The sequence below is a fragment of the Lichenostomus cassidix genome, chromosome 7 (genome assembly GCF_008360975.1).
Source record: "Lichenostomus cassidix isolate B80296 chromosome 7, HeHo_3.0, whole genome shotgun sequence".
Classification (NCBI taxonomy): domain Eukaryota; kingdom Metazoa; phylum Chordata; class Aves; order Passeriformes; family Meliphagidae; genus Lichenostomus; species Lichenostomus cassidix.
The window spans coordinates 23477630-23496733 of NC_139488.1; the positions used below are offsets into that span (position 1 = coordinate 23477630).

The following is a 19104-nucleotide window of genomic DNA, read 5'->3' on the forward strand; positions in this document are numbered from 1 at the left end:
AGTATTCAGTCTCTTTAGAAACTTCTCCAGGGGAAAAGTGTTGGGAGATCTACAAAGTGGATTTTTTTCCTCTTTTTTTTTCCCCTTCCCCCTGATTTTTTACCGCTCCTCTGCAGACTTTGCAACAAAACGCTCCAACTTTGCAGAAAACTTTTTTCTTTTTTTTTTTTATCTTTTGGTCTTTTTTTTTTCTTTGCAAATCTTGGAAGAGGAAAGCGGGAGAGTTGAACAGAGCCGATCGAAACACAACTTTGCTTCATACCAAGCTTCCTAGCAGCTCGCTGCGTCGGGAGAGACTTTTTCTCCTGCAGAAGAAGAGAGAGGGGAGGGGACCTTTGCAGCCCCTCTTCCTTCTCCTGCGGTTTTTTTTTTTTTTTTTTTCCCTCCTCTTGACTGCTTTGATGCATTATTAGCAGGACACTGGTTTTCAAGGAACTTTGCTCCCTTCCCAACCTGCCTCCTCCCAGCCTTTTGGGAACAGTGTGTGTGTGTGCATGAGTGAGTGAGTGTGTGAAATCGTCCCACCTCCCCAAACCCCCCTGCTCCCCCACGCCTCCCCCTGCAACCTGTAGGCTGTGCAACCCCTGCAGGCTTCGCTCCCCTTCCCCCCTCCTTCCCTCCCTCTTTTTTGCGCTCCCGCGGATCGCGGTGCGAATTCCCCCTTTCGAGGCGAGAAAAAGCTGAAAGGATAAACAGGGAGGGGGGAAGGAAAAAAAAAAAAGACAAAAAAGGGAAATCTAGACGTCCCCCCTCTCCCAACGCCAAAAGAAAAGCAGGACCTCTCGCACCCCGAGAATACACCCCATAGTGGGGCGCCTGCAAGGAGGGGCTGCGCTTTCCTTTTTGAATTTTTAAAATATTCTTTAATTTTTTTCTTTTTTTTCTTTTTTACCTTTTTTTTTTTGCCCCTGAAGGGGCAAGCGGAAAGCCAGCGCCGCCCGCTCCCGGCAGCCCCCCGCGCCCCGTCCCGCAGCATCCCCGCCGCGATGCTGCTGCGGTTCCTGGTGCTGCTGGGCGCCTGCCCGGGGCTGTCGCGGTGCCTGGGCTCCTTCGTGCAGTGCGAGCCTTGCGATGCCAAGGCGCTGTCGCTCTGCCCGCCGCCGCCGCTGGGCTGCGAGCTGGTGAAAGAGCCGGGCTGCGGCTGCTGCCTCACCTGCGCCCTGCCCGCCGGGCAGCCCTGCGGCGTCTACACCGAGCGCTGCGCCCGCGGGCTGCGCTGCCTGCCGCGCCAGGGCGAGGAGAAGCCGCTGCACGCCCTGCTCCACGGCACCGCCGTCTGCCTCAGCGAGAAGAGCTACCGCGAGCAAGCCAAGGCCGGTGAGTGACCCCGATCCACCATCCGCAGCTCTCCCGGATGCTTATCCGCCTTGCCGGCTCCTTTTCCATCTTTCCGTCTGCTTTTTCCACCCCACCGCCGGCTCCCGGCTGCCTTTTCCCTCGTTCCGGGTGCTCTTTCATGACCCTCCGCTTGCTTTTCCGTCTTTCCGGCTCCCTTTCCATCTTTCCGCTTGCTTTTCTGCTCCCTCCCACTGGCTGCTCTTCCCTGCCCCCGCCGCTGCCTTCCCATCCCGCCGGCTGCTTTTCCATCTTCCCAGGTGCTGTTCCATGTCCCCGCTTGCTTTTCCGCCTTCCCGGCTACTTTTCCATCTTTCCGCCCGGTTTTCCATCCCCACCCTCCCCCCCTGCGCTTCGAGCCCCCTCCCCCGCCGTGTGCTTTTTTGCCTTCCCGGCTCTTCCATTCCCCTGCACCACCACCAGCTGCTTTTCCATCTTTGTGGCTACTTTTCTGTCTTTCTGCCTGATTTTTCTCTTTCTCTCACACAGCTACACACTGACTGCTCTTCCATCTTTCTAGCCATTTCCCCATTCTTTCTCCTCCCCACCCCCTCCACGAGCAGCTTTTCCAAGCCCCCGGTTGCTTTTCCATCTTTTCTGTTTGCTTCTCGTCCACCACCACTTCCCCTGGCTGCTCTTTCACCCCACTATTGCTTTTCCTCCTTTCCAGCTACTTTTGCGTCTTTCTAGCTGTTCTTACACCCACACCCACAGTTGCTTTTCCTTCTTTGTGGGTACTCTTCCATCCCCCTAACTGTTCTTCCATGTCCCCTGCCACTTTTCCCATCCTTGTTTCCATCTGTGCTGTGGCCAAACCTCCTGTTGCATCATCTCACAGTGTCTCCCACCCTTGCCTCTTGGTTGTCCCATCTGCAGTGGAAAGGTTTTCTTTCCCCACTTCCCAGATGCATCCTCTTATTCACAGCTGCATTCCAGTCCTTCCCCAGCTGCATCCTTTACATCTTTCCCACATCCCTGTCTTCAACCCTCTCCCTGACATCCTTCTATCACCATATCCTCCACCTTGCTCTGGGGCCCAAGCTGATCTCTGTAGATTGCAGTACAGATGAGAGCAGGGTATATCCTTACAACCAACTGTCCCATTCCCAAAGTCCTCAGCCACCCTGAGGTTTGTTGCTCTGCCTCACACTTCCTCCTTGGAATCGCTACAGCCTGGCTGCCAACTGCTGGACATCTTTGTTGGGCGATGGGTTTTAGCCCAGGGTGGTGAAGAGAGCAGGTGCATTAGGGACAGGGTATGTGTTTGCAAAAAATAATGGTGGTGTGGCTAATAACGGGAAAGAACAGGTTAAAAGCAAGCATGAAGGCAAGCACAGCAGCACCACTGCAAGGCCAAGCCTCTGAAATGTTTGCACCTTGCACGTGACAAAAGCATGAAAGAAGGTGCTCCTTCATTTTGGCACTCATTTCACTCCAGTTTCTGGATCCTTTCACTTGTGTGAGGACACATTCCCTAGATTCCTCCAAATACATCTGTATTTCTGCCACAGTGTGAAGGGGAAGTAAGGAAGGGTGTCTCTATGTCCGGGGGATCACTTGGCAAAAAAGAAAAGAAAAACAAACAGAAACCCTCACTTTTTTTGGTCCATGAAAAAGTCATTTTTACTTGTTAGCAAGCATCTGCTTATACCCATGCAATGGGAATCCGTTTCTCCTTTCTAGCACCTAATAAATCTCAATGCTTTTATTATTTTTCCCCTTTGCTGCTTGCAGGCAGTGGTTGCGTTGCTACGCTCCATCCTTCAGAGCAAAACCAAATTCTGTTTAATAACTTCCCCCCTCCCTCGAATGACATCAGATGTCCAAACTCCCTTTAATCAGCCAGAAACAGCAAAACTGAGCTTGGTTTTTTGAAGGGAAGCTGGAAAGGATGAGGGTTGGGAGCCAACCTGCACAGGGAGCAGAGGGTGAGGCCAGGAGGCACGTTCCTGCCGTGGAGCCCAGGAAGCTGGGCAGTGACTGCTGCCAGCGGAGATACGTGAAGTATTCCAGAGCGCGTCATCCCGGTGTTTATTTACTCTACACGTGTGTGTGCGTGGCCAGGGGCAGGCCGTGTGGTCAGTGTGGTCAGGAGGGCAAAGCCATGAAGCTGAAACCCAGCAGGACAGCAGGGCCCATCCTCGTGCCTGTGCCAAGGATGCCCCATACAGACACCTGGAAAAGCTTTGGTGCTTGGCTCCCAGTATAAATCTCCTTCTGTTTCACCTGTCTCGCACTTCCCAAAGAAACTGGTCCTTTAGCAGGTGCTTTGTGTGGAAACTTTAGCCAGCTCCCTTGCAATTCTGCTGCTTTTGATTTTCTTGGGATGGGGAACACCCGTTGAATGAACAAGGTGAGGGACAGGAAAGCGGTGGCAGGTTTGTCTTGCAAACCAACCCCCTGGCACTACCTGCACTTCCAGTTTGGACTCTTTGAGTGCCGCAGGGGCCTCTTTTTGACAGGTTTTGTTTGCAGACAGCAGATGAGCCTGGATTGGAAAGGCTGCTGCAAGAAGCCACAGGAGACCAGCAGGCTCCTCTTGAGATTTGTGCAATTGCAAAAAAGAAATAAAAAATAAATCAGGAATTCCTCAGGAGGGGAGAGGGAGAAAAAAAGTCACTTGGCATTCGACTGGTAGCGTGTGAGAACAAAGTATATTTTCATAGGCATGTTTCTAAGCAACAGGGCAAGAAAAGAAATGAAGTTCGACTTGAACTTTCTGGCCTCTGCCAGTTTGGCCAGCAGCACAAGGACTGTGCACTGGGGAAGCTGGCCTGGCCCTCCCATCTATCAATGACCAAAATTGGCCCTCAGCTGCGAACTGCTGAGAAAAAATCAGTACTCTGTAAAATAAACTATGTGACAGTGGCAAGGACTAGATCAAACTGCATTTCTATCTATTTCTGCCCTCGTGCTGGCCAAGTCTAAAATTGCAGATGCTTTCCACCTTATGGGCAAGGTGGAAATGCATCAAACAGTGCTGCAAGTAGAGCAGATCCTGTAGAGCAGATGTCTTGCCTGGGGGCAAGATGCTCGTGGGTAACATGCCTCAGTTTCCTCATATGTATGCTGGGCACAGTGGTACTGAGGAATGCTAGAGGTAATGAGCAGAATGTACTCCTGGTTTGATGAGAGGTCTGCAATGAAAGCAAGTGTGGGATTAAAGAGCCTTAGTAGAGCTTGTTTTAAGTAGATGGATATGTAGGTACTGACAGGATGGTCCCTGTAGTCCTTCTTGCCACAACAGTCAGACACTGTCCTTTAGTGAAAGCCAAACATCACGTCTGCAATTGACTGTTCCTGGTAAAAAAAACATGAATGAGCTTCATTTATGGCACAGGCTGCAGGATTCTGGGTTTTCTCTGTTTTGTTTAGGTTTCCTTTGAAATATACCACGTCTTTCCATTTTTCTCCCCTGTGCTCCTGCCAGACTTCCTCCTGCTGAGACAGCAAGGTCAGGCTGAGCACTGAGGAGCGGAGGGCACAGATTGGAGCCTGCTGCCCTAAAAAGGCTCATGGAAAAACAAAGGTTGTCAAATATTTCCTTCTCTCTCATTCCTGCTCTCTTTCTAGAAAGCGAGCAAGACTTGGCAAGTTTCCTCATGAAACCGTGAGCCAACGATAACCAGGAGGGGAAAGGGGGGAGGGGGGGTTGGAGAATTAGCCCTAAGAAAATCATCTTTGCTGTGTCAGCTGAAAGGAGGAGGAGTGCTGCCGAGCCCAAATTTCCTGCGGCTTGTGTTTGGTGCTGTCCTTTATTGCTCCCCAACATATTCCCTGCCACACCCCATTCCCCCTTCCCATACTCTCCTGCTCTACATTTGGGGATGCAGGGCTTAGGGGTGGGTGAAGGGGATGTGGCGAGGCAGGTGGGCAGAGCCATGCCGATGTCCGGGGTAAGGGTGAGGGGTAAGGGCAGGGGTCAAGGGAGCAGGGCACTCGGGATGCGCTGTCTTGTGCACATGTGTCACTCTGGGAGGGACCCGGCTGGTGCGAGCAGCAGGTCCATTGTGCGAAGCAGCTCCGAGCTGTCAAGGTAAAAGCTAGTATCAACAGGCCTGCAAAACCTCAGATACAAAACAGGAAAATCTCCATTTTTCTTTTGATCTGGAGTTTCAACAACAATAACAATATACTTAAAAAAAAAAAAAAAGGTGAAATCCATCAGGTGCCAGCGAGAGCTGGGTTTCTGCGGTGTGTGTGTGTACGGGGGAGGAAGGGATGGGGTGGTTCAAACAGGAAAGGAGGGGCCTTGGCTGGAAGGATTTTTCAGCAGCCTGGTTTCTAAGGAAGGAGGGAGAATATTAAGTAGTTGATCCAAATGAAATTCCTGCCGAGTGCCAGCAGAGTTCACCGGAGAAAAGACGTGGCTCTGTGCGTGCGTGAGTGATCGAGCTGGCCCCGACCTTCCGCACAGCCCTGGAGCCACTCCAGGTCAGTGCACGGAGCCCCTCCAGACCTTGCACCACCGCCGTGGAGAACGGGCTGGTCTCAAACGGCAGCCTCTGCAAACTTGAGGGATGCTGGAGGAGGCCATTGTGCCTCCTTGTGTCGATACTCTAGCAGCAGCAGCATCCTGTGCCCAGATGATCGTCGCGGCTTTGGCACGTCAGTGACATGAGCACAGTCATGTGCGACTGGAAGCGTTTGCCTGACTGCGGGGTGTCCCCTCAGGCTTGACAGAGGCGGGTAGGAGAGATTGGGTACCTTCTGTGCCAGCTGCAGAGACATCCCCCAGTGCCTTTTGTCGCTCAGTTTGGCACACGTGTCAGGGCGGAGGGGGAGGCAGAGGAGGAGAGGCGGCACCCGGCGCTGCCGCACACGGAGCGCGGTGCTCTGCTTCCTCCTAACGACCGCTGGAAGCTCTGCTCGCCCCGGGCCCGAGGAGCCGCAGATGCAGCAGCAGCAGCTGCGGGAGCTGTTAGAGCAGCAGCGTTTCCCAAAACTCTTCATGCAAACTGAAAAGCCTGGGAGCACCCTGGGAAGGGTGGCGGGAACCTCAGTCCCTCCGGGGCTTGCTGTCCTCAGCGGGGGGAGCTGCTAAGAACACTTGTGGCTCGTTTCCCTGTGCTAGCTCACAGGGCAGATGAGAGTGCCCATGGCACAGCAAATCCTGCCTTTTTTTTTTTTTTTTTAAACCCAGCCACTTAGTAGTGCAAATTCAAGGCCAGACATAAGTGGAGAATTTGGCTGGAGCACACCTGCCCCTCGATGTGGGCTGCCAAGGAGCAGGATTAATATGCACAGGGAAGATATGTGTGTGAGCATACACACACATGTACCCGTGTTCACACACCCACACACGCCTGCATAAACATTTAATGTGTGCAAGCACACACACGGAGCATTCTTGTCTCTGGAGGCAGAGTGGTTTCCAGGCAGCACACACAAACCTCTCTTAGATGCAGGGGTTCTGGTTACAACTGGCACATCGGTATTTTGCCATCAAGATCAGATAGTGGCATACAGATCAGCCCACCTCTCCTCCCACTGAGGGCTCAGAAATTAGATGCACCAGGTGAGCATATCAAACAATGGGAGGTGAGGAAGGAGATAGATGCAAGATCTGTGCTCCTCTCAGCCAGCTGTGTGGATCCAAGCTCACCTCCTGTGCTTGAGGGTGGGTTGTGTTTTCTGTCCAGGCTAAGATAATACACGGAGAGGTTTCTTGAGGGGAGATTTTCCCATGTCTTCCACAGCAAAGGTGTGGAGAAGTTGTGACTTGCAAAGGGCCCCCAGTCTACCTGCAAGGCCACTGATGCCTGGTATCATAGGTGGAGGAGATGGTGCCAGGGGTACTGAGGATTCTGGGTTCCTGCAAACTTCCCTATGCCCAGGCAGCAGCAACGGGCCTTGGGAAAGGTGTGAAAGAAGAACTGAACTGGGAAAAGATGGCACATTAGCTGAGATGTAGCTGCTGAGGGCAGGGGAAGCAATCTCCAGCACTGAGAAGAGGAAGCAAAAGGACCCAAAGACGTGGGGCATGCAGAGGCCAGACATGATCTAAAGATGTCTGTCAGCCAGCCTGATAGCCACCTAGTCATTTATAAGGAGATTTTAAAGAGAAAAAGTAGTTATTATCTGTTTATCATCAGGACAGAAATAGCCAACAGTGTGAGGAGGCTCTGCTGGTGAGGAGAGGAATACCTGACCCCCCATGCCAGAATCCCCTAAGACCTCCACACCAGCTCTCTCTCTCCAAGGCAGTACAGAGTGCTACCTGTGGGACATGGAGTGGGGCAGCAGTTGTGCCAATACTCCTGGATCATTTGGCTGCCCATTTAAGATCACTGGGCATGGTTCATGATTCATGCCTCAGGTCATCCTGGAAGGTCCCATCACATCTGGTGACATCCCCCATCCCCTTGCCACTCAATCCCCACAAGAGACTCTGTTCCTTCAGCTGTGTAGCCAAGGCAACTCTCAGCAAGATGTTCTTGAGGTGGCTCTTTGATGCTAGTGATCTGAGGGGACCCCTTAGTGTTCATGTCAATCCACTGCTTGAAGTTAATCCCAGCAGGAGCCAGCATAATGTGTTTGCAGAAATTTGGGACTCTCAGTGATTTGACATGGGCAAATTTGCTCTCAAGGAATCAATTTCTCAGCATGTTTTAGTAAGTTTTCTGTCTGTCTATGATGTTTCCAGGACAAGCGTGAGAGAGAGAGTCTCTGGTCAACAGGTTAAACTTTGAGAAGGCATGTTAAACTTACGCTTGGGAAGTCAGTGGGCATTTCTTTTGTGTGCATGCACAAAGCCTTGTTCTCATTATGGCCTCATTCTCCAGACCACTCTGATATTCCCGTCATTCTTCATTGTAACTCCACCCCAGTGCTACTGTCTCTTCCATGCAGAATGTGAGAATGGGGGGTCAATATCTCCCAAAGCAAACTGGCACATTGCTCCCTATTAGCCCAGCAGGTCTTGATCCTGCAAGATGCTGAGTACTTTTCCTCTAGGGCTAGAGAAGCAACGGCATTTGGGCACCCCTGCCCTCAATGGGAACCAGCTGCATCAGTCCTCAAAGGACTGGGGGGCCAAAGTGAAGGCTGTTGGCTCTGGTAAAGTTGGAGCAGTTTTTGCAGCTTTGAGCCTCGAGGGCTGTTGTTGCAGTTTGGTTTGTTTGCTTGTTGGATGGACACAGCTGGCTCACTGATGGAGATAATTGTTATGTTGATGGAGATAACTTGTCTGGTTGCTATTTAAGGGCAAGAAGGTAATCCTGACAGATACTTAAGGAAAAGATTGCGTAGCTAAACAGAAGAAGGAATGTTTCTTAAAGGTAACGTAGGGGGCAAAGTTAGCCAATATTCATAATTCTTTCTTGTAAAAAACAGTAGAAATATTTTACTTTTCCAAATACAGATGGGATTCATCAGAAGACAATTAAATCAACAGAGCCATTTTTTATTCATGCTTAAGAAATCAGATGTTATGTGTTAGGCTAATGGTGAAAATCTCTAATTAAATAAGCCAGTGAAAACTATGGAACCTGGCTTTCACTTCCTAATTTGAAAGAAATGCTGGAAAAGAAGAAAAGTTTTACTAGGGAAGAATTGTACGACTTATACCTGTCCAGCCATCAATTATGGTGCTGCCACAGCTACTTATACGTCTTAAGAAATTTTAATTATAACTAAATACGAAGTGACATACAGTCATTGCTTTCCCTTGTGAGTCCTCCTTTCATGATGAAATAGCAGATGTGGGTGAAATTCTACTGCATCATTTCATAACTATTTCAATGTCCATTTATTTGGTTTTGTAAAAGCAGTGGTGGCCTGAGATGGCAAGAGAAACAGCAAAGTGCAACAAGGATTTTATCATTGCAGAAAGGCTCCAGACCTGTGGCAACAAGGAGGGATCAGTTGTCCTTCATGGAATTTCAGACCCCAAAATGGAGATCTGTACCCTTTTCTCCATCAAGAGATCCATGATATTTTTTTAACATTCAAAAACATGTTTGCATTGTACTGGACCAAAAGAAATTGCTTATTGTATGCAGTAGTACAGTGTGGAAAATGGCTAAGAGAGGCAAGAGTCATCCATTAGGATCAAGCTTGGGCAAATCTCTCCTTGTCAGTATTGTCAGTGTGAATGTCAAGCTTCTGGTACTTTCTTGTGGTCCTACTTAGGTGGAGTGAGAGATAAAATAACAGCCAGGCCTACTGCAGGCAAAGGTTTTCTGAGAGAAGAAGCCATTGAGAAAGAAGGGAGTCCTGAGGGCAGAGGTTGGAAATCTCATCCCTCAGAGGTGTTAATAGCCAGGATGGATGGTGCATGTGATGATGTGTCATCTGGTGCTGACATTGAGATGAGCAATGGATGATCTCACACAGCTTTTCCATCTGGTTTAAGGCAAAACTGTGAAAGTGAGGCTGACGGCCTAGAAGTTAATCCAGGCTAGGCTGGAGTTTACAATCACAGCTGCACACCTGAAATACTTCTGGTGTTGTACCAGTTCTTGTCCAGCACCTGACACAGGTGCATCTCCGCACTCCACCTTGATGTGCCTTTTCCTCTCTCTTCGGGGTGAGCAAAGGGTTTGGCTTTCTTGGCTCTTTCAGTTCCTGACTGCTGTTGAGGCCAACAGAGACCCTCAGTAACCATCTGTGGGGACAGATCTTGGGATGCCGACCACCAGCCTCTAGTGGGAGCAGCATTTCCTGGATTCAGGACTAGCAGGACAGTTGTTAAAACTTCTGCTCAACAGGAAACGAAATCAGATTCAAAACTCTGTCCAAAAGGCAAAAGCCGCCTTCATCTGTAAGCAAGCCAGAAAGGTTGGCATAAGCTGTAGTGCTTACATTTTTGGTAGGACATCCTTTTCTCAGGATCATCTCCTTTAATACAGGATTTTTTTCTTGATTTTGTACTGTACCTTAAGGTAAAAAGATACAATATCCACACTGATATCCCAGCTCTTGATAGCCACCAGCAGCACTCTTTTGGTTATGGGTCAGCTTCTAAGGCCTTCTTAGCACCTGACTCTACTATGATTTGTAATATTTGGGTTTCATAAATCAAAATAGCATCAGCATCCTGGCAGGACCTGCTTTTAAATCCAGGTTTCTTGATGTCTCATGTATATTGATACCAGTCTTCACCTGAGTTTGAAAGACAAGCCCCACATAGTCCAAGAGGGCAAATTACCTACTCCTTCTCCCTAGTTACCCATTCCCCATTGCTGATGTTGAGTTGCCTGCATCCAAAAAAGTCCCTCTGCCTGCTTCTTTCTCATACAGTAATGATAGTTGATGGACACTATTAGGGTTCTCTTCCAGCCCATCACACCTCCTTCATTTCTACAGGTGCAGCAACATTTTTTGAAGTCATCTCTGGTGGCCAAATGATCAAAACAAATAACCTTTTGTTTTCATTGAGAAACCTTAAAGCATGTCTGTTCTCATCTTTTTGCCACAGATAAGCCTCATGGAGAAACTGCTGGTAAACCATTCAATGGTGCCTGTCAGGAGCTAATCCAGATTTAGCACATTTATTGTTGGTTAGGCAGAGATTATCATGCAGTCTTCTCTGAGTTTTCTTTCTTTGCTCTTTTCTGCTCTTAGTGTCTTGGCAGCTTGGTGTGGGTTTTGTCTCCTTTACTGCAACCAATGAAATCCATCACTAGGGTGGATTTATTGGAAAAGATGCAAGACTGAGAAAGGCTGAATTATTTCATTCTTTCCAGGAAGGAAAAATATGTCTTGGTCACTCTGATATTGAAAGATTACTTATTTAGATTTCTGTGGGTCATAATTCAGCTCTCAGCTTCTTCTGCAATTTCAGCATATGGAATGGGGAACATCTGCAGTCTCCAGATGATGTGAAGGAAATACGTTTTATCTTCCTATCATCAGTGCATCAGCAACAGGAGCTTCGTGATATAAATCTAACCCTGCAATACTTCCTTCCCCTCCACTTGCCAGTTCAGGTCTCTGGAAGATAACTTTGTTCAGGAAATGTCAGTCTGATAAAAGCAGCTATCTAGCAACAGAGTGCCTGCAATTTTGCAAGATGGTGCACATCAGCATCATTTAATTGAAATGGATGTGTGTTTCTTCATCATCTTACCGGAAGGAGAAACTCTGGAAAGTTTCCCAATTCTTTAACTGGTTAGAGATTTTGGGTTGTCTTTTGGACAGAAATCATTGTCATGAGAACACAGAGGATCTTGGTATGCTGCCTATTGACTCAGACCCTCACCTGGTCTTGGTGTGTCTTGTATGTGCATTGCAAATTCCCACATCTGCATGGAGAACTGATTGTAAACAGATTTGGGAACTCCTTGGAGAGAAAAAGACAACACCTCCTGGTGAGCCCCACTCTTTGCTTCTAGATCTCAAGGCAGCACCAGTGTAGCCCACCAGCTGATGCCCAAGGTTGGCTCTTACAGCACAATACGGGTGCTTGGAGGCTGCTGAATTAACAGCTAGCAACATGTAGGGAAGGGGCTCCCATCATGGAGCTCCCCATATCCAAACCTGCTTTTCTCCTTGCTTTACAGAGTTTCTCCCAGAGAGTTTTATTTTGTGGCTGCAGCGAGGAAGGGCAGCTCAGGAAAGTACCATTTGGCACATAGCAACACAGATCCTTCCTATTCCCATAGCTGTACCTCTCCCACAGCCATGGCATTTGCTGGCACTGCGGAGAAGTGGTGCTGACCCAGAGATCCGTTCCTACAGATAGGTGCTGCACATCCAGAGCAGACCAAAACATGAGCTGGTTCCCTTGAGAGCTCCTTTTCCACATGCCGAGCTGCATTTCTCCCCTATCCAGCTCTGTATGAGGACACCGAGGTCATCAGGATTATGATCTCCCTTTCCCATGAGTCCTGTGTGAACCTGGGGGCAGCCCAAGCACCTGATATTCATGCTCTGCAGGTGAGCCCTGGCTGATACAGCAGAATCTGCATCCACAGGTTTCTGCTGAGAAGACATTAATCACCTGAGAAAGAGCTGGTCTTCCAGACTAGTTCAGCAAAGCCCAAACAGTAACTTAAAAAAAAAGGCCACAGAATAGCACATCCCTCTGCCATCAGTGTCTGCTCTCTGAGGCCCTTCAGGTATTCTGATGCTGTTCCCAAGCATCCTCCTGGCTCTTGGCTTAATAAAATTGAGATAAGTCGTAGCCTTCCAAGCAAACCCTCTGGATGCTTTTCCATCTCTTCTCTGAGCTTGGTCTTACTGATCCATATCCTTCCCTTAAAAGGTGTCTCAGTGGAACAAGGGAGTGAGGTCTCATCAACTTCCACCATATTGTCACAGGGATATAAGATACTGGAATACCCCAGAGCCCATTTTCCAAAAGCTTGTGTGGCTTTTGAGCCATGGACTGTTTGGATTCTAATCATGTGTCTTTGGTTGGTGACTGGGTGTGGTGGGGCAAAGTGGGTGTTTTTAGGAGCAGTTCACAGTGCTTTGGCTGCTAGAGACTTCTTCCCCAGTCTCCCCAGTCTGCAAGTCACAAAAGTGTTTTGCTGCCTTTGGCAGCTCTTGAAGTTTGTGATTCCCAGGGAAGAAAATAGGGTCTGTTTTTTTACTACTGCTCTTTGTGCCTGCACAACGGCTTGGTCCATGAGAAATCCATCACAGGCTGCAAGGGGACCAAGACTGAAGAGGTGGTGGACTGAACTTTTTGGAGGCCTAAGTGTGACCATTGGAGTCACAGGAGAAGAGAGTGGAGATTCCAGAGATATGTCATGCCACCCCAAAATCAACACCCAAGCCAAGTGGTGGGGCTGGTCACAATTTGGAGGGTGCAGCATCTCTGCAATGACTTACACATGGAGTTTAGCCATCCAGAACACCTCAGTGTTAGCATTTGGGTGTTATGTGACATAGATTTGTTTTAAGTGTCTGTTGCACATTGCTTGTGGGAGGTGGGGTGGCAGTCCTAACAGGGCTGCTGTTTTTCTTTCCTCCTTGGTGTGTGGTGTCTCCTCTGAGCCTCTCATCACCTGCAAGCATTACCAGCGTGCTCCCTCTCCAGTCCCTAGCAGATAGACTGCACCGGCTTGATGCCAAGACCCCACCAAAGCACAAAAGTTCGTTCAAAGTCCAAGGCACATTGCAGCTGGCTCTCCGGCAGCCAACACCCTGGGCTAGCGGAGGGACTGGCTGGAACCTCCATCCCCAGCCCTGGCTGCTCCTCCTCCAGTGGGTGCCAGATGGGCTGGGCGGCTGCTGAGCTCACCGCCTGACCTCACCAGGGCGGTGGTCTCAGCACTGACCCGGAGTGCCTGGGCTGCTCTGCTGACCACCCCTGTGGGTGTGCAGCCCGGTTGCTACCGCGCCGGGGGCTGTGCCTGTGACAGGGATGTAAATGAGCTCTCCTTCATTAGGCGAGTGAAAGCTCCTAGGCTTGGGCTGGCTCTGGTGGCCTCTGGGGAGCTCAGGAATACTTCTGCTCAGTTGTGCTCTCCAGCTGCCAAAGGGTGCGAGATGAGATGACACTACTCACTTTGCATCCCTTTGCTGCCTGCATTATCCCTTCCCTGCCTGAATCTTGAGAATGCAAACACAGTGGCTGTCTCTGTGTGCTGACCAGGAAGAAGGAATTTGTTTTCCTGTCGTGGCCACAGGTCAAGTCCAGGTCAGGGAGGAACTTGCCTGCCCATACCAGGAAGTTTTGGTGTAGGTTAGGCATGTCCCCTCCACTGGAGTGGCAACAACTGGGAAAGGCAGCTGGGGGAAATACTCAGTGAGGGTTTTTACCAACTAGGTACGTAAGAACGGAATTCCTGTATAAGCCCCATTTGCAGTGTGCACCTCTGAACAGCAATGGCTGATTTTGGGGGCAGAGGAAGGACTGGGCAAATTCTCAAGGTCTCCACCAGTGATATTTGTTATTCCTGTGCTAAAGGTTTAACTGAGATCCCCATTAAGTCTTTCTCCAACACCTTCCTGCTTAAGTGGTGTATTATGTTAGTGCCTATGCTGTAAATAACAATGATCATTATAATAATCAAGAGGGCTGTTTAGCAGGGTTGTGCTGTGGTTGTGCATGTACTTCTTAGGTGCATGTGGCTTTTGGGAGTGGTGTTGAACAGGACAGCAAGTCCTCTAGCAGTGGGCTGTGGCTGTAATGAGCACAGATCATTAGAAGCAGCGGTCAATAGATCCTTTCTGCCAGAAACCAATGAAAATGTGTTAGAAATTCAAGCCTCCCAGGCATTTGGAAAAAGTTTTTCGTGCTCCACTCTGTAATGCCAGCAGGAAGGGATGTAGTGTTCCCACACACTCTGCTCCCCCATGTGAATGCACCCCCCACCTTATTGGGACCTCACATGGGTCTAAAGTGTCTGAAGCCCAGGAGCATCAGGCTGGGTTTTGATCTGGGGCAGGACGATGTGTAGTCTGCCCTGGGTGGTATCTGTGGAGGACAGCAGGCAGCCAGACAGGAGCAATTTGTGGCTTCCCAGAAACAGTGCCTGGTATTTTGCTACTCCCCTTCCCTTCTACAGGAAACAGTTGGAAGTGGCTCCTGTTACAGAGCTTCCTCTGGCTAGTCTGGAGTGGGGAGAAGACACTGTGCCCTCAGCCCAGGGCAGAAGACAGCCCACACTCTGCTATGGGTGTTTTCTACCTCCCAGGGCTCATGGGTCATCATCATCATCACCATTATCACCACAGTCCTTTTGGCCTGGCCTGGTTCAAGAGCTTTTCCAGATGCTTGCCCTTTTTTCCCTCGGAACTAGCACTTCAGACCAGACATGAAGCCGTGGGGTGGCTCTGAGTTGAGTTCTGTGTCCTATCTTGGCTGTAGGGTCAACATCTCTTTGAGGTGGTTACAGCCCATGTGCCACCTTCAGGGTAGCCAGGCATCCTCAGCTTGGCCAGCAATGTCATTCTTTGTCATTTTTCTGGGCCAGCAAGCTTGGGACCTCTACAACTCCTCCTGAGTTGTGGGGAGAAGGAATGGAGCCTTGCAAACCACCCACCTCCTGCTTCCCACTATCCCTCGCCTGGGGACACCGTGAGTAGGGCCCTCCCACCCATGTCCTACACGCACAGAGATGCAGTGTGCTTTGCCCATGCCTTGTGCCCCCAGAGATGCAGCTCTGCCTCTGCAGACTGCTGCCAGGCTGGCAGGAAGGGGCTGTGTGGCAGGCCAGAACCTGACAGTGAGGGAGGAGGAGCTCCCTCTGAGTCTCTTTTCTGAGTCTCAGACACAAGTAGGGCTCATTTGGGGAAACGGGGTGTTGCTCCTGCGAGCATCTCCTCAGGCGTGGAGGCACAGCGGTGCCAATGCTGCCTGCCATGAGCCAGCCCTGGGGCAGACTGAGGTTAATGAATGAGCTGGTGGGTGTGGGTGGGCAGGCGGGTGCAAGAGTGCTGGAGATGCTGACGTGAGCGTCTGGTCCTGGCTGCAGTGAGCAGCTGCAGGTTGATGTGGATGGGCCAGCCAGGAAGAGAAGGGAGGGGGGGCTGCATGGGTGCTGCATGCCCCAGCTCTGCCTTTCCCTCTCCTCCTGGCACCGGCAAGGTCCCTCACCACCTGCCCAGAGTTTGTCAAGAGTTTCTTGTGTCAGAGACCTCTGCCCTTCAGTTTGTCAAAACTGGCTTGTTAGAAGAAGTGGCTGTGTCAGCCTTGTTGCTGAAGGAAATTAGGCTATAAAAAACACTAGAGGGTGGAGGAAAGGGATCCCTTCAAGGACTTATCACTGGGATATAAAAACCCAAACTAGACACCACTGCTGAGTCACAGCTGAAGGAGTCCCATCACTGCCATCCCTTGTTGTATGACATCCCAAGCATATGTTCCCACTTGAAGGGGAACACATGCATGCTAGGAAGAGTGAAGGGGGGGGCAGTTCCAGGTGCTTTTTCAGCCCTGCAACAAGCACTGGACTCGGGTTGGGAGCTGAGCAGCTTTTAGTGCACATCAGTTGTCAGCAAGAGCACAGGGCTCCTGTGACTCCCATCTTCCCTTGCTGAAAGGGCTCCACATTAGTCCCCAGCTCATTCTGAGCTGCTGCTAACACCCACTGCATGGTGAGTCCTGGGGACTGGACACCCAGTGCTGTTTTTCTGACTGAATCCTCGCTGCCTTGTGCCCTTCATTTGTTATTTGTTTTTATTTCTTAGGATTGCCCTAAGAAGCTGTGCCTCACTTACTTTTTATTGCAGAAGTAATGAGCTGTGCCCCTCTTGTGTTGCTGGAGGGTTGCCAGCACCAATGTGAAACCTCCCTCCCCTTACGGGCAGCCCAGGGAGATACCCTGGCAGTGCCTTTTCCAGCCCCAGACATGGGTGCCAGAGGGGATTCCTGGGACAGAACACAGTGTGTTTCGTTGCCATGGAAGGGCTTAGTCACTGCAGATGCCTCTTTTCTTCTTTCAGACTTTGAGTTGCCACAATATCTTTGAGGCAAAGGATGCGCTTCAGCTGCACCTTGTATTGTTTCATTCTCCGGGGAGTAATTCCCAGTTTACTCAGTCTCTATCCCATCTGTCATCCTCTTAGAACAGAGGAGCCCTAGATCTGAGTCCTGCAGCAAGGAATAAAACCCTAAGCATATGAGCATCATGGGGCAAAATGGTAAAATGATCCTATCCTGGGGAGGGAGCTGTGCGAGTCCTGGGGATGGTTAGTGGGTTATTGATATTGCTCTGGGCACTTAGGAGGATGTTGAGTTGGAGATGCTGATCCAGGGCTATTCTTGTGGAAACAGGAAAAGCAAAGGGCCACTTTAATAAATAAGCGGCCATGAGAAACTTTCCCTTTTTTGCTGGGAGAGTGCAAGTTTGTCTTGGCGAGGAGGAATAGGAGATTGGTACCTGTAGATGGCCTGGGCACCCAGTGACCAGCCTGTCCGCTTGGTCACCTCCAAACCCCCAGCTGAGGTGTGTGTGACAGTCTGGCGCTGCCATCTGCCACTGAGTATCTCGTCTGTCCCCCCTGCTGGGCATCCTCAGGCATCCCTGGGCAGCAGTGGCATCCTCTTCACCTTTCTCCCTCCTGGTGCTGCATCTGGGCTCCAGAAAGCAGTCAGTCTGCAGGGAGAATCCTGTTTGCCTTGTTGGGGGCGTATATCTGCTTTCATTTTAATCCTGAGCCTTTTTCCCTCCTGTAGGAGGGGATGAGCTGGGTTCACTGGCATAGAAGTTGCAGGAGATGCTGTTCAGGGGCAGATTTCCGCTGCTCTGATGCTTTTCCTTCTGCTGCAGTGAGTTACCTCATGGTCACTTGCTAGTCCCAGCATAGACTTGTCATTGGTGCTGGACCCAGGGGTCAGGAGACCAGGAACCTCAGGAGCTTTAAACTGTACTCAAATATAGTCAAGAAATAAACCATTTTTCACTCTGGTGGTTGTACTAAATGTCACAAGTCATCTAAGTTTAGACTGTCACCAGCTTGTTCCTATATTTAACTGCACAGAGCTCCTGGCTGCATCCTGCCAGCAGAGGTTATGCTGGTTCTACGAGAAGATGAGTGCCATGAACAGAACCTAAACATGGTCCCCCTTTGCTGTCAGTATAGTCAGTGGCAGTCAGGCAGCATTGCTTGGCAGTGTTACCCTTGGCTTTGCTGGCTGTTTGGTGTGTGCCAGCAGATGGGAGCTGGTTTGGTCCCATGAGTGGGGCTGCAAGCGGAGGATCCTGGAGATCCGAGCACTTGTCAGCTACATCTTAGATATCACTGCTGAAGCACCTGCCCAGCCACATGGTGGCTGTGCTGTGTGATTGACCTTGGCTTTGGAATTGTCTTATCTTCAAGCATTCCTGGCTTTTGCTCTTGCTTTCTCAAGGCAGGATGCAGTATGAATTTGTCACTTAATCCTCTCTGCATGGATAAAGAGGGGCTTCTCTGCCTCATTTATGTGTTATCTGACCCTTTCTGGAGGTAGGATGACCCTCACACTGGTCTTTTAACACAAAATGAGGGCCCTTGTATGTAGAAGCCATCCTAGACCTCCAATTCCTCCATGCCCTCAGACACCTTCCTGCCCTGAGCTCAGAGGTCACACAACAACCTTGTGAAGTCCCACACAGTGGGATAAAGCCATGGCTGTAGGCAGCAGCTGGGAAAGGGATTTCTTTGGTTATTTGTTTTTACCCTGCCTGCTGCAAAGATCTCTGGGGTTGGGGAGGAGGCTTTCTGTGCAAAAGTAAGCCCCACTCAGCTCATGGAGACCTGACTGTTTGGTACCTCTTCCTTTCCAGAACGGGAGTCCCGAGAGCATGAGGAGCCGACCACGTCAGAGATGACAGAGGAGACCTACCCGCCCAAGGCCTACCGGCCCAAGCACGGGCGCCTCTCCGAGCTCAAGGCTGAAGCCCTGAAGAAGGACCGCCGGAAGAAGCTGACCCTGGCCAAGTTTGTGGGAATGGCCGAGAACACGGCTCACCCTCGTGTTGTCATCCCCGAGCTCCGGCAGGAGTTTGAGCTGGTGGGTGCTTTCGCCTTCCCTTCGTAGAGCTCCCATGGGAATGTGACGGTGGGAGGGCTTTTCCCCCTGGGAAATGGGTACCAGTAGTGGGGAGCTGGGGACTTTGGCAGCTGGAAGGTTCTGTGAGGTGCTCCCCTTCTCACACTTGATCTCCCCACATGCAGGGCCCGTGCCGCAGGCACATGGAGGCATCCCTGCAGGAGCTAAAGAGCAGCCAGCGGATGGTGCCCCGTGCTGTCCACCTCCCCAACTGTGACCGCAAAGGCTTCTACAAGAGGAAGCAGGTAAAATGTTCCCCACCCAGGAAGGCTTTTCTCTGCTACTGCCCCAGGTGGGAAGGATGGAGGTTTTTCCTCTGCTGGGTTGGTGGGGTTGCT

General features: G+C 50.4%; 1 protein-coding gene across 1 annotated transcript in view; it reads left to right on the forward strand.

The window, feature by feature from the left end:
* The window catches only part of IGFBP5 (insulin like growth factor binding protein 5), a 23760-nt gene continuing 4656 nt past the window's right edge, over nt 1-19104 (forward strand). Inside the window, exons 1-3 of the mRNA XM_085066850.1 lie at nt 1-1317; nt 18501-18727; nt 18892-19011. Coding sequence (XP_084922976.1) covers nt 987-1317; nt 18501-18727; nt 18892-19011 — 678 coding nt within the window. The 5' untranslated portion in view covers nt 1-986. The remainder of the gene's footprint in view (nt 1318-18500; nt 18728-18891; nt 19012-19104) is intronic.